We start from the raw sequence: 14,480 nt of genomic DNA, 5'->3' as shown, positions 1-14,480 counted from the left end.
TTTAGTTTCGAAATTAAAGAAAAAAGTCTATGCTTCAAAATGAAACCATATACTGACCACAAAGGCAGGGGATATGGTGAGATATGCGTGCAAGAAAAGGCTCAGCATTAATAAGAAATAGCTTCTTTTCAAAATCCTTGCTAAACTTTGCTACTGTGAATTTTCTATTGCATTAGAGTTCTCCACTGAGGGGTGAGGGACATGGTGATGGTAGGGAAATAAACCACTTCCTGTCGAAAAGCTGCTAACTTGTTATAAGCGTCTATTGTGTGGGAACATTTGTTCCTCTTCTATCCTAGAAGAAAACCAAGAAGGGAAAAAAGACTCACTGTTGAGAAAGGGAGTAAGACTAAGTAAATGACACAAAAAAACTGATATTGAATACTTGTGATTTGTACAGATAGGCACATACATGTAAAATACCTAGAATTCTTTTTTTTTTTTTTCTTTTAGAATTTAGTAAAAATTCTAACATGGATCCAACATGTTCAAACATAGGTCAATAAGAGTGTCATGTATCAATGTTTACGATTAATTTAAAATCTGTGCATCTACAACCCACAAAAACACAATACTGTAATCCCACTTGTTCAATAAAAGCTTATTTTATGTATCCTTTAAGTATATGTGCACATCCCTATGTATGTATGTGTATATTCCTGAACACATGTGAATATACGTGTATGTTCTTGTATGACTATGTTTATACATATGGGATCAGAAAACTATTTGTATACAAAATGTATAGGATCTAGTCCAAATTATTAAGATGGTTCCCTCTTATTTAGTTATTTTTAAACTTAATAAACAGCCATGAACCCACCAGGCAAAATAAAAGTTAGGATCTTGACAATGACTACATCCATACCCCCTCACTTCCCTCCTAACCTTCCCTCCTAACCTTCCTCCTAGAACATATGTGTGAGAGTTTCACCTGGCTATATACCTGTGAGATATGGTAGCCATTTGACCAAGGAACTGAATTATTAATTGTATTTAATTTTAATTAGTTTAAATTTAAATGTAAAAACTTGAACAGGTACAAAATATGTTTAAACACAACTTCATTGTTTTAGTGTGACAACATATCACTTTAAATGCTGCATCACCTAGGATACTTTGTTGAAGTTCCCCTATCAGATGCATGCGTCCTCTCTAGTATCATACACAAACACACAACCAATCAAGTTGGTATCAACGGAGTGATTCAGTTCAAATGATTTTTTCCTACACACGCATGTAGCACTGTAATGTATTTGATGCAAACAGCTCAAGTTATAAGAATCTCTTTGTATGTTACATTTGGTAATTAAGTTGACATTCCTAACTACTTTAATTATAATAAATATGTTTTAGTTAAACATAGGAATGGATACAGAGCGCCTGGGTAGCTCAGTCAGTTGAGCATCCGACTTGGCTCAGGTCATGATCTCACAGTTTGTGGGTTCGAGCCCATTATCAGGCTCTGTTCAGAGCCTGGAACCTGCTTCAGATTCTGTGTCTCCCTCTCTCTCTGCCCCTCCCCTGCTCACACTCCGTCTGTCTCTCTTTCAGAAATAAATAAACATTTAAAAAAAAATTTAAAAATAGGTATGGATAAATTTGAAAGTTTAAAAGGGTAGCATACTACTCATGCAGAATTGAGAGGAGATGTAGAAACTAGCATTAGAACCAGAAGAATAAAGAAAAAAGGAGGCTGGCTGAAAGTATATTGTGAATTTCACAATGAATAGCAATTGCAATTTGCTGGAGCAGAGCAAAAGGAGAAAAAGCAGCCTGTTGTGTAAAAAAATGATAAAGATAATAAAATGTACAGTATTAAGAGACTGTACAGTATTAAGAGAATTTTCATTGAACATATAGATTTGGTAACTTTCTTTTCAACAACCAAAAAGGAACTAATGACATTAGCCACTTGAATTCAAAATTAAATGTCCAACAAAATGCTTTAAAGTGATTTTAAACAGAATCTGAGCTTATAAATTTGTATAGCTATATACGGCTTGGATTCTTGCACAAAAAAGAAAACAATTTTTCCATAGACATCTGGTTATATTCAGTGTTGTTAGAATATTATGAGAAAAGACTAAAAAGGTACTTCACAAAAAGTGAAAGAGTTTTCAGTCAAGCCATCCAACAATTGCCTGAAGAAGACAAAATCTTTTTAACAATATCAAAGATCAACTGGTTAAAAATGTGAAAAACACAATTACTTTTCTTTAGCTTTAGATAAATAGTGCAACATAAAAGACCCTGCCCAATTGATACTTGCAGTATGCTTTGTCTCAAAAAACTTCCAAATTTTTGAAGAAATATTGTCAATTTATGGCCTGAAACACTGAACTCATACTTTAAATATTTTTAAACCTTTTACATCTGTCAAAGAAAAATTTCAACTAGATATGAAAAAATTAAACTCTATTCTGATGGATGTTAACTAAAACAAAATCTGGATTTAATGTAATTCTAAAACAAGTGACTGATGTTTCCCTCACTGCTTTATTCTACTGTATGATATCCATGTTCAGTTTTCTAAAGCAAATTCTTGAAATGTCATAGATACCATTGTTAAATCATTCATTATATATTTGCAAATGCTATGGATCAATGCCAGATAATGGAACTATTAAAACACACACACACACACACACACACACACACACACACACACAGAGAACACAATGAATTTAATGATGTGTGTTCTTTGCCAATTCTTGTTGGATAAGTCCTAGAAGAATTGTACAAAGATCTACTATACTGTTAAATCCAATTCAAGATTTTACTACATCAAATGAATGCTTGCCAAATATTCAATGAAGACCAAAAAATGGCAAAGTATATTATATGTTTTCATTGACATCACACTACATGTGAATGAACTAAATTTGGACCTGACTCCCCCACCCCCCAAAAAAAGGAAAAGCTGGTTTGTGACCAAGCTAAACTGGCATAAAATTTGAAATTGAAACCTTTCAGAGTATACATACAATAGAGCAATAATAATATACCATAAGTATACAATGATAATTTTGTAATTTTCTAACAAATTTTAAGAAAAATTTGAAAAAATGATATATTGACATGGGTAAACTTACAGTTGTTTATAAATGTATACACCACTTTGAATTCAATGTTAATGAGATTGAACTGACAAAGTCTTAGTCAATTTATTTAACTTGGACATTTTGAAACTGATACATATTTGCTTCAAAGTCAAATCAAATCTTCTAAAAAAGAAGAACCAGTTGTGTCAATGTATATACATATAATACAAAAATAATTTTTTGGTATTTGATTCAGTTATTAGAACTTTTAAGTATGTTTGGAATTATTTGGGTATGTGATTCTACCTTTTTTAACTGTAAATCTTATGAAATCTAATACAGATCAAATACTTCCAATGAAAATTTTGCATCCAAATTGAGATATAAAGCATAAAATACAAAATGGATTTAGAAAATTGAGTACAAAAGATGTAAAATGCCTTGTTAGTAATATGTTTTTAACTTCCTGGAACATCAGTTTTCTCATCTATAAAATGGGAATAATAACATATACGGTACCTCAAAATATGGTTGTGAGGACTGACAAGTCTCACACAAAGTACTAGATATATGTAGGGACTCCATAAACAGCAACCTTGCAAAACTAAAGCTCTGATCAGAAGCATGTGGCCAGTGAACAAGGACTGTTATCTTAGGCTTCTTTGGAAGTGACCGTTTGTGACAGTATACTCCCTAGTAACACAATTATTATTTTTCATGCCTGGAAATAAAAGCAGCACAAGCCCCAGTTTTGGTAGGTCTCAGAAACAACCATAAGATCCTATGTTTTGTGCCTTTTGGGATTCTATATAATCTAACTCTACTCTGTCCAACAGGTTAGCCACTGGCCACTTGTGGCTGCATTAATTAACTGGAACTTCTGTTTCTGGTCAAGATGGAGTAACGAGGACAAGATTTATTCCTCTGCCTAAAACAACTAGAAAAATAGGAAAAAAAATGTATATGAAAGAATGGCACTCGAGACATTGGGCGTATGTAATAAAGGGCGCTGATGCCCAAGGAATGGAAAACAAGCAAGGTAACCTCTATCCCATCACTGCCTGAAGAGAATTTAGGCTGTGTACAGAGGAGAGTTCCTAAGACGAGAGGAGAGACAGCTTTCAGCACAAGGACCCCAGAGATCTGCAGAAACTTCTTCAAGTGCTTTGCAGAGTACTGATTATCACATACATGTGAGAAAACTAACCAAGGCTGAGGAAAGAACCACCCAACATAAAAATTCGAGAGCATGATCCTTGGCAATCATGCAGGGATGGGAATAGTGCTTGTCTCCATCTGCCAGAGAGGAAAACCTCATAATTCAAGAGCATTGGCTAGAGTACAAGATGGGCCGTGCCTCAGTAAGAGGGGAAAAATACCCTTTGATTAAATGCAGCCCTTGTCCTGCCTAACAAAACTTAAAACCAAGACTTAATAGGATCAGATTGTTTGCAAGTAACTTAACTGCATCCAGGACAGAGATCAAGAATATTTATAGAGGGGCGCCTGGGTGGCTCAGCTGGTTGAGCTTCCGACTCTTAATTTCAGCTCAGGTCATGTTTCCAGGGTCATGGGATTGAGTCTCTTGTGGGGCTGAGTGTGGAGCCTGCTTGAGATTCTTTCTCTCTCCCCCTTCCTCTGCCCCTCTCCCCCACTCACACTTGCACTTTCTTCTCAAAAAAAGAAAAAAAAAAAAAGACTATTTGTAGGAATACCAAACATATCCAGCACCCAACAAGGTAACATTCACAGTATCTGACATTCAATCAAAAATTACCAGGTATGGGAATGCCTGGGATGGCTCAGATGGTTAAGCTTCTGATTTCAGTTCAGATCATGATCTCACAGTTCATGAGTTCAAGCCCCACATCCAGCTCTGCAATGACAACTCAGAGCCTGCTTCAGATTCTCTGTCTCCCTCTCTCTCTCTGCCCCTCCCTGACTCTCTCTTTCTCAAAAGTAAATAAACATTTAAAAAAATTACCAGGTATGAAAAGAAGCAGAAAATCATAACCCATTCTCACTGAGAAATCAATCAACTGAAATGGACAGAGAAATGATAGAATTAGTAGAGACACTGAAACAGTTACTTCATATATTATGAAGTTACTATACGCCATATATTCAGAAGCTAGAGGCATCAATGAATATGTTAATTAGAGATGTCAAGGCATTAAAAAAAAAAAAAAAGACCCAGTTTGAACTTCTAGAGATGGAAACTACATTGTCTGAAATGGAAAATACAATGAGTGGGATTAACAACAAGATCATACTCTTCAGAAGAAAAGATTTGTGACCTTGAAGGCAAAACAATAGAAACTATCCAAAATGAAACACAGAGAAAAAAGAATAAAAAACAAAACAAAACAAAACAACCGAGAGCATTAGTGAATTGTGGCACAGTATCAAGTGATCAAATACACCATATTTGGAATCACCAAAGGAGAAGTGAGGGGAACCAAAAAAGAATGCCTGGAAAATTTCCATACTTGATGAAAACAAAGTCCATAGAGCTGAAAAACAAAACAAAACTCCAAGCACAAGAAAAATGAACAAAACTATACCAAATCTCATACTCAAATTGCTTGAAAATCAATGATAAAGAAAAACATCTTAAAAGCAGACAAAAAGTGGCACATTATATATAGAAAGCCAAAGACAAAAAAAGACTAAATGTTTTCCCTTAAGGAAACAAAACTAGTTTGTCCAATCTCACCACTTCTATGCAACTTTTCACTGAAGAGCCTACTCAGTACAATAAGGGCAGTAAGAGAAATAAAATATATTCACATCTGGAAGGAAAAAGTAAAACTGTCTTTACTTACAAGACATAATTGTCTATGTCAAATATCTAATTGGATCTACCCAAAAGCTACTAGAAGTAATAAATGAATTTATCAAGGTTGTAGAATATGAGGTCAATAAAAAAAATCAATTATATTTCTATATACTATCAACAATTGGATATTAAAATTTAAAAAGCAATACCATTTATAATAGCCTGAAATTATAAATTATGTAGGGATATATCTGACAAAAGATGTACAAGACCTAGAGATGGAAAATTACAAAACCCCACTTAGAGAAATTACATTAGACCTAAGTAAATGGACAAAAATACTGCATCAACGGGTTGGAAGACACAATATTGTTAAGAGATCAATCTCTCTAAGTTGATCTATAATTCAATGCAATGCCATCAAAGCACCAGCAGGCATTTTTTTTTGGTTTTGATTTTTGTAGAAATTAACAAACTGATTCTAAAAATCATTTGGGAATGCAAAGAACCTAGGAGAGACCAAACAAGTCTGAAAAAGAACAAAGTTAAATAGATAACACTACTTGATTTCAAGATTTGTTACAAAGCTATAGTTACCAAAACTGTGTTATATTGGCATAAATATATACAAAATTATGAATGGAATAAAATAGTCCAGGAATACATTCACACACATGCAATCAATTATTTTTCAACAAAGTTGCAAGAACAATTCAACAAATGGAGCTAGAACAATTGGATATTCATAGGCAAAAAACCCTACCATCACCCCCACCACCAGAAACAATTTAATCCTTATCTCACACCATACACAGAAATTAACCCCCAAATCACAGTCCCAAATATAAGAAAATGTAAGAGAAAATCCTTGTGACCTTAGGTTAGGCAAATACTTCATAGACACGACACTAAAAGCACTATTCATGAAATAATAAATGGATAAACTGGAGTTCACTGAAATTAAAAACTCCTACAGTTTGAAAGACACTGTAGAGAGAATAAAAAGACAAGTCTCATACCACTAGAAAATATTTTCAAATTACGTATATAAGGTACTTGCACCCAGAATATACAAAAACTGTCTATAAAATAATACATAAATACTAGCCTAATAAAAAGATGGGCAAAATATTTGAACAATATTTTACTTATGAAAGAGGTATGGATGGCATACCAATAAGATGCTCACCATCTTTGGTCTTCAGGGAAATAAAAATGAAAACCACACCCAATATAATACAATATAATACACCCAATATGAAAAAGACTGATCACACCAAGTTCATGAGGATATAGAACAACCAGAACACTTACATACCATTGGTGGAATGCAAAATGACCACCAGTTTAGAAAACAGTTTCCTAAAAAGTTAAACATATACCTGCTATATAGCCCAGCCATTCCATTCTTAAATATATATCCAAGAAAAATGAAAGCATATGTCCACACACAGACCTGTACACAAATGGTCAAAGCAGCTTTATTTGTAATACCAAAAAAAATGGAAACAACTCAAATGTCTATCAGCAAGTGGATGGATAAACAGTGAACAATCTGTTGTATATCCATACAATGAAATACTACTCAGTCATAATAAATAATGAAATACTGATAGACACTATAACATGGGCGAATCCCAAATTAATTATCCTGGGTGAAAGTAACCAGACTGCCATACTCTCCCCACCCCCCCCAAAAAATGTACACCCTGAATAGTTTCATTTATATAAAATTGTAGAAAAATTAAATTAATCTATAGTGACACATAGCCTATCCGTGGTTGCCCAGGGATATGGCAGCAGAGAAGGACAGGAGGAAGAGATTATAAAGAGTTATGAGGAAACTTGGGGGTTATCTTAATCGTGGTAATGGTTTCACAAATGTATACAATGTCAAAACTTACAAACTTTATATTTTAAACACATGGAGTTTATTATGTGCCAATTATATTTCCATAAAGCTGTTAACTTTTAAAATTAATTAAAAGTTCAGTTAGTCAGTTACACTAGTAACTTGAAACATTTCAAATTTTTAAACAGCCACATGTGGCCAGCGGCTACCATTTTGGATGCAAAGTGTACAACATTTCCAGTCCTACTGGACAGGACTGCTCATACAAAAAAAAAAAAAAAAAAGTGCATCTGTTTCTTTCATTTCTCCTACATTTATCTACCTTAAACTTCAAGAATGGGATAAGCATGCCAGCATGGCACTGATACATAAATTACCTGAGAATTTTAAAAGCATATTTTATTAAGTTTATTTTAATGTAACTTTGCTGTGAAGCAAAATATACCTTCTATTCACAAATAGATAGCATACTCCTTCCTCATATAGACACCATAACTTCTATGGATTATATTTAATTAGTTTCCTCCAAAGTTAAACTTCAGGGCAATTTTAAACTAAATGACAAGGAAGATAAAACAGATAACACTCTCTTGGAACTTACTTTCTCCTTGTAGCCAAAGTGGTTATAACTTCACAATAACACCTAAATAGGAATATACATATTTTTCATATACTTATAGCAATCTTATGAGTTACCCTGAAATATGTAGCATGTTTTAGAATATGCTACATAATGCAACTGAATTTTCCTTCTTAAAACAATCAAGCATATAAGTCACAACAAATATAAAGTTTCAAATGTGAGAACGGACATGAAAACAGAACACCATGTTATGTGCTGAAATGTTTCACATTCGAGGATCAGTTTATAAAATTAGTTAGGGCAGAGTTGTTCAATTTAGTATTCTAACTAAAGCTTTTTCCTTTTTTTTTTTTTTTTTTTTTTTTTACTACAGGTCTCAGTTTTGACAGAGGTGATTTTACTTAAAAAGACTCAAATTCTCTGTTCTGCACCCCCACCCTACAAGCCTATGGACTTGGAAGACAGAGTCTGTTTGCTCGGTGTTTTGTTTCAATATACAGAATGTGGGGCTGAGATCCTCCACCGTCCCTGTTCCAAAGCCTGATACACTAACCCTTTATGCACGGTTTGATGCCTGAGTCATCTCTGTCTTAGAAATGGAATAAAGAAAAAGGCAACTGGGGCTGGGGCGAGAAGGGAGTGTGGTGGCCGGTATAGACCAAGCAAAACAACCCCCAGACAGTGTAATGTAGTAGATAAGCAAGAAGTATAAAAATAGAAACCAAGTCCCTCTGTTGTTTGCAGAAGCAGAACTCACAAGCCAGTTTCACTTACTTTTTTACACCGACAGAGCCATTTTCCTTGTTTTCCATGTCAACAGATAGCATGGGAAGGCTGCAGGGTTCCTTTACTTCAGCAACTAATCAATAAGGGAGAAAAGCTTGTGTTTAATTCTTAGAAAGTGAGAGAAGAATATATATTCTGAAACGGAAATATAATGGTCCCTTTTTCCAGCTTCACACCAGTTCACGTATGTTTGTTTAAACCTCCGGTTCCCTCAGCGATTGGAGAGATGTGATTAAACCTAAAGCACTGGAGGAGACGGACTGGGGTGCTTTCATCTGTACTGGCACTCCCTGCCTTGACAATAAGCATTTGCAAATGAAATTGAATCCTCGTTCAAAACAAGTGCTGTGTGAACTGGCACAGCTTCCCCTGGGTGCCAAGCTCTCACTTAAGACACTGCAACTCATAAATGAGTCAAAGTCGAGAAAAACAATCCCCCTTTTCCTGCCCCTTCAGACCACGGGCTGTGATTTCTTTCTTTTCTTCTTCTTTTTTTAATTGCATTTTTTTGTCCACTCACAAACCTTCTATTTTTTCATTGCAATGCAAAAGAACACTTAAAGCTTTTGTCAGCAAGTATTCCCCTACCTCACATATTCTCAACGAAAGCCTCAAAACCTGTCTGTGAGATGGCCATGCTGTGGTAAAGCTGGAAGCTTACAAAAATGTCAGATAGCCCTTAGCACAGAAAGGTGGTGCTGGTGTGTGTGTGTGTGTGTGTGTGTGTGTGTGTGTGTGTGTGTAAGAGAGGGGAGGCAGCTCATTAGATTTATGTAAAAATCACCAAAACATCCAAGGAAATATAGTAGCATCCATCACTTTGTCTTTTTGTTTAGTAGGATGAGGACTGTGAAAAAATAAAAACCCTCCACAATTAATATGCAATTAGCAAGATGAAAAAGCTATGAACAAAACTGCTTTAAAAAACTAGTTCTGAAACGTGCTTGTTCTACAGCTGAAGCCATAAATTAAATACATTTCCTCTCAAATTACTTTATACTTCGGCACTCCTTCTCCAGGGATTACTCTGACATGACAAGTGCATCATTTAGTATATTCACAAGATTTTATCACTGTTAGAGAAGTAGATGATTAACAAATAATACTGTTAAGTGTGGGATAATCTTTCTCCTGATACACACACACACACACACACACACACACACACACACACACACACAAACTTCCAGTTGCTAAACCACTTAGATCATTCATAGAGAAATCCAACATTTAATATACATATAGATATTAACATACATTCACACACCGTTACAGAGTAGACAGAAGATAGTGCTGCTGCTCCATGCCAAAAGAATGATTTCACTTCAGTTGGAAACTGTTACACATTCACCATTTTCTAAGCATCTCAGAAAAAAAAAACCAAAACAAAACACTCACAATGATACTCTGTAACACCATACCACATTGTCTTATTATTATTATTATTATTATTTTTTTTTTTTTTTGTGGAAGAGTAAAAAGAAAACCTACCTAGAAGCAACTAAAACATGTCATTTTTTATAGGCTTATCAAGAACAGCCAAAGAAACCCCAATGTTTTCTTTCACAAAGTAGGCTGGCAAAGGAATTCAATAAGGAGGTACAATTTGACACAGTGAAATAAAACCAGGCTGGCTCTCAGCCAACATGACGTTAGGAATCACACACAAGCTGCACCAACTGCCTTCTGGTTCATGGCTGACTTTTTAAAGCTACAGTGTGCCTGTTCACTTTTGCTAACTACCTTCGGCACAATTAGTACAAGTGAATGAATCAGGAGTCCAAAAACTGCAGAATTCTCCCTGCACCTGTCTTGTAAAGAAAAACAAGCTGTATCAATAGCCTCTTATCTCCCCCCTCCCCTTCATTGTTGCTGCATGGTATGTCTTTGCTGTTGTTCTGAGCACAGATGTCATGTTTCGAAAACTATTTTTCTCCCCTGTGGGAAGAAAAAAAAACACAAGAGAAAATAAGGAAAAAAAAAAACCAAACCCTAGTGTTTAGGGGCTATACCCAGTGAATACTCAGAAGCTGCAGCCCTGTGTTACTCTTTCTTCCTTACAGAGACTCATGGACAAAGTTCCCAGGGCTGGCTTTTAAGTAATCTCTTTGTGAGAATAAGGAAAGTACTGCCCAGCATAAAATCCTTGGCTTCATTATGCAGGAAGTAACATATTTCAGGGGATGCAAAGTGGATGGCCAGATCTCCTGAGAACACCTACATTCTTTTATTTTGGCATTCAACCTGCCAGATGAAGTCAGCAAAAATTCAAAATGAAACAAACCTCATTCTATAAAACAATTAGTTCTGGGAGATTTAATCTTAATTGTTTATCCCAGTTGTACAAAAAGCATAATTCAACAAAGTTAACTAACACTGTCTATGAGCACCGGGTACTATATTAGTTACATGTGAAAAAGAAGATATTTTATGCCAACCCCCAAATTCATAGAATCTCCCACCATCCAGGAAATGGGAAGGTGGTGTGGAGAGACTAGGCTTGATGTTTTAAGATACCCTGGTCAATCTCCGTTTCCTTGCATGGCTGGGAACCACTACTGAAGGAAAACATTCCCATTCCACAAACATGCTGTAGATACACAGGAAGCATGCATAGCGTTCATCGAAACAAACACCAACAAATATTTGGACACTTTTAGGTCAAGATGTCAACTAAACCACTCAACATAGGGCAAAGAATACAGGTTCCCAAGAAGGATCCTAGAAAAAGGCATCTGTTGCTGTATGACTGTGTAGAATTCAGGCAAAATTGAGGAGAAAGCAGGTCTCCTTTTTCTTTGGTAATTTTTAAGGGCCCTAGATCAGCAACTATAATCTAAATTTGCAACCTGAATTTCAAAGTCAAAAATTTGCTCCCTTACTTGGTCCAAGAATGATATTAGAAATGTACTTCTTGAAAGATTGTCACTGAGAAAGATTTCAAGTGTTCTCTCTGCCCATCTTTACCATTACTCCCTCGAAAAAGCAAACAATAATTTAGGGACAAATTCTAAGTGTTTATTTATTTTTGAGCGCCATTTTTTGAGTCTGGTCAAACAGGGGAGTCTTATCACCACTGATCAAAATGATGAACTCTTCTGGATATAGAGAGACCTTTCACCAACAGATTTCATAATGCTTTGGGACTTGATCTGAAATTCCTGAAATGTGCTCCAGGCAAACTCAAATGGAAGGGTGCTGGGCTGTGGGTCCTGGGGGCAAGGTGTCTCATAGCACTCTCATGCAGTTGCTCAGAACAAAATCAGTCCAGCTCAGCACTCTTGAAAGGAGAGGCAAAGAAAATGTAGTTAACACCGAACTTTTCCTTAGACACCCTCACAGGAGGAAGGATTCTGTGAAGTTTCTCCAAGATTTTCTTCCTATACATAGAGGACATCCCCTTCTGTCTCCCCTGCTGTGATCAAAAGTTTTCCTGTTAGACAAAGGTAAGGGTTTCAGAAGGTGATGTAGGAAATCAATTCCATTTTATGAAAAAAAGAAAAAGCAAAAGCCACGAAAGCATTCTAAATTTTAACCACAGCAGGTTTCACTTATCAGCTAGTTTCTAACTTAGGAATAAATTGACATTTGCGGGTGTAAGTATATACACTAGTTCTCACCCACTTCCTCCTCACTCTCTCCAACTAACTGATTTAACCCTCTTCTCTGCTAATAAAAATGATGTGTATGTATGTAGTGTATGTAGCCTACAGCCTAAATGAAGTGTGTGTACGTAATGTATGTGTGTGATGAGAGTAATGTGTATGCTGTGTGTAAGGTGTACGGCGTGTGCGTGGTGTGTGTAGCGTGCATGGTGTGTTTTTGTGCGTGCGCGTGTGTAGGGTGTACGTGTAGGGTGATAGAGATGCAAACAAGAGCTTCTGATCCAGGACATTATGGGATGTGCTTGCTAGAATCACTTGGGAGATCCTCATGTTGGGATTCTGAAGCACAACTGTTGGGCACACTTGGGCATGGGCTTAGGAGAGAGGATGGGTCAGAGTGTGGGGAACGGGTGCCTCCGATGGGGCTTCTTTTATTGCGCAGCACTCCTTCCTTCCCTCCACCCCGAGGACCAGAGCTGTCCCAAAGGAACCACTCGCCCCTGGCCTCCCGTCAGGGAATTGGCCAGCACAGTGTCCAGCCCGCATCGCAGAGTGCAGACCTGGGTCCACGTGGCTGCAGAAGAAATCTCGAGAAGTCGCCGGAGGGCAGGGCCGAGCTCACCGCCTCCCTAAGGGCGTCCCAGGGGAGAAGGGGGAGCGACCTGGAGAGCGAGCGGTGGGGGCAAGACTGAGGGCAGGAGAGCGGACGCCAGGAAGCCCCTCGGACGAGCGGCGCCGTCCGATAGACAAACGACTCGCTGGTGGCACCGACGACAAGAGGGGAAAAGTTTCTAAGACTTTCAAGAAGAAACTGTTTGTCTTTGAGTTTGGGGGCTCCCCAGGGAGCCCGTCTGTGGGAAGGGAGCGTGGGGTTGTGGCGCTCGCTGGGCGCCCAGCCGAGCCGTGCCACCACCGGGTCCCGTCCTGAGAGCCTTGCCCCGCAGCCACGGCGAGCCGCAGCTCTCCGCCGGAGCCCGGCACGCTTCTCTGTCCCCAGTTCCACTCCGGGGTGACAGATTCCACGCTCATGGGTGCAACAAGCTGCAGGAGCACCGGACACACAGCAGAGACGAGGGAGGGCAGGGCGGTGTTTATTGTGGTTTTCTTCGTTTCCTTCCATCCTGGAGAGGGGAGAGGGTGGCCGCGTTCCCAGTGCCCTCGCAGCACGAGCGGATCACTTACCTCCCCGCACGGCCGGCGGCGGGAGGCTTTCCCCCGCGCAGAGCTCGGCGGCCGCCACGCGCCCAGCCCCGGTGCAGCCGGCCGGCCGAGCGCGCGGGGCACGCCGGGACTTGTAGTCATCCGCGGGCGGGCGGGAGAGCGGGCGGGGCGGGGGTCCGAGGGCTGGGGCCACCAGGAAGCGGAGAGGTCAGGAAGGGAGGGGACTAGGCGGGGGCCCTGCGAAAGCCTGGGAGGACGTTTGCTGGAACTTAAAAACCGCCAGGGAGCTGGGGGGAGGGGAACATTCCTAGAGAGAGTTTTAAATTGGGGGTTTTCAGGCTAATACCATTACCGCCCTGTCTTACTCGCTCACGTCCCAATGAAGTTTTAGGCTGGGTTTGGCCAGTAATGACAAGTAGACATCTCCCCGGCCAAATTCATATTATTTGGGGCCTTACGCTTCCTTCGTCCCGAACACAAACGTGGAGTTCTCTACTTGGAGCACCTGTGCTGTCACTCACAGAATAACTCAGGGCATGCAAAGGTAGGGTGAATAAATTGCACTTTACATTTGCAGAGCACTCTGCAGTTTACAGAGCCCCTCTCCCTTGGTTCTTTATGTTGGAATCATAAAACAACACCGAGTTAGGCAGAGAAAACTTAAGATGTG

The 14,480-nt window shown here is 38.4% G+C and overlaps 1 protein-coding gene across 1 annotated transcript in view; it reads right to left on the bottom strand.

Annotated features, from left to right (window-relative positions):
• SAMD13 (sterile alpha motif domain containing 13) overlaps nucleotides 1–14,115 on the bottom strand; it is a 40,414-nt gene extending 26,299 nt beyond the window's left edge. Inside the window, exons 1-3 of the mRNA XM_042948617.1 lie at nucleotides 14,088–14,115; nucleotides 13,832–13,993; nucleotides 9,033–9,117 (exon numbers count right to left, since the gene is read on the bottom strand). Coding sequence (XP_042804551.1) covers nucleotides 9,033–9,117; nucleotides 13,832–13,993; nucleotides 14,088–14,115 — 275 coding nt within the window. The remainder of the gene's footprint in view (nucleotides 1–9,032; nucleotides 9,118–13,831; nucleotides 13,994–14,087) is intronic.
• Nucleotides 14,116–14,480: the final 365 nt, after the last annotated feature.

Source organism: Panthera leo, chromosome C1, assembly GCF_018350215.1.
Source record: "Panthera leo isolate Ple1 chromosome C1, P.leo_Ple1_pat1.1, whole genome shotgun sequence".
NCBI classification, from domain to species: Eukaryota; Metazoa; Chordata; class Mammalia; order Carnivora; family Felidae; genus Panthera; species Panthera leo.
This window is presented reverse-complemented; position numbering and strand designations above follow the sequence as displayed.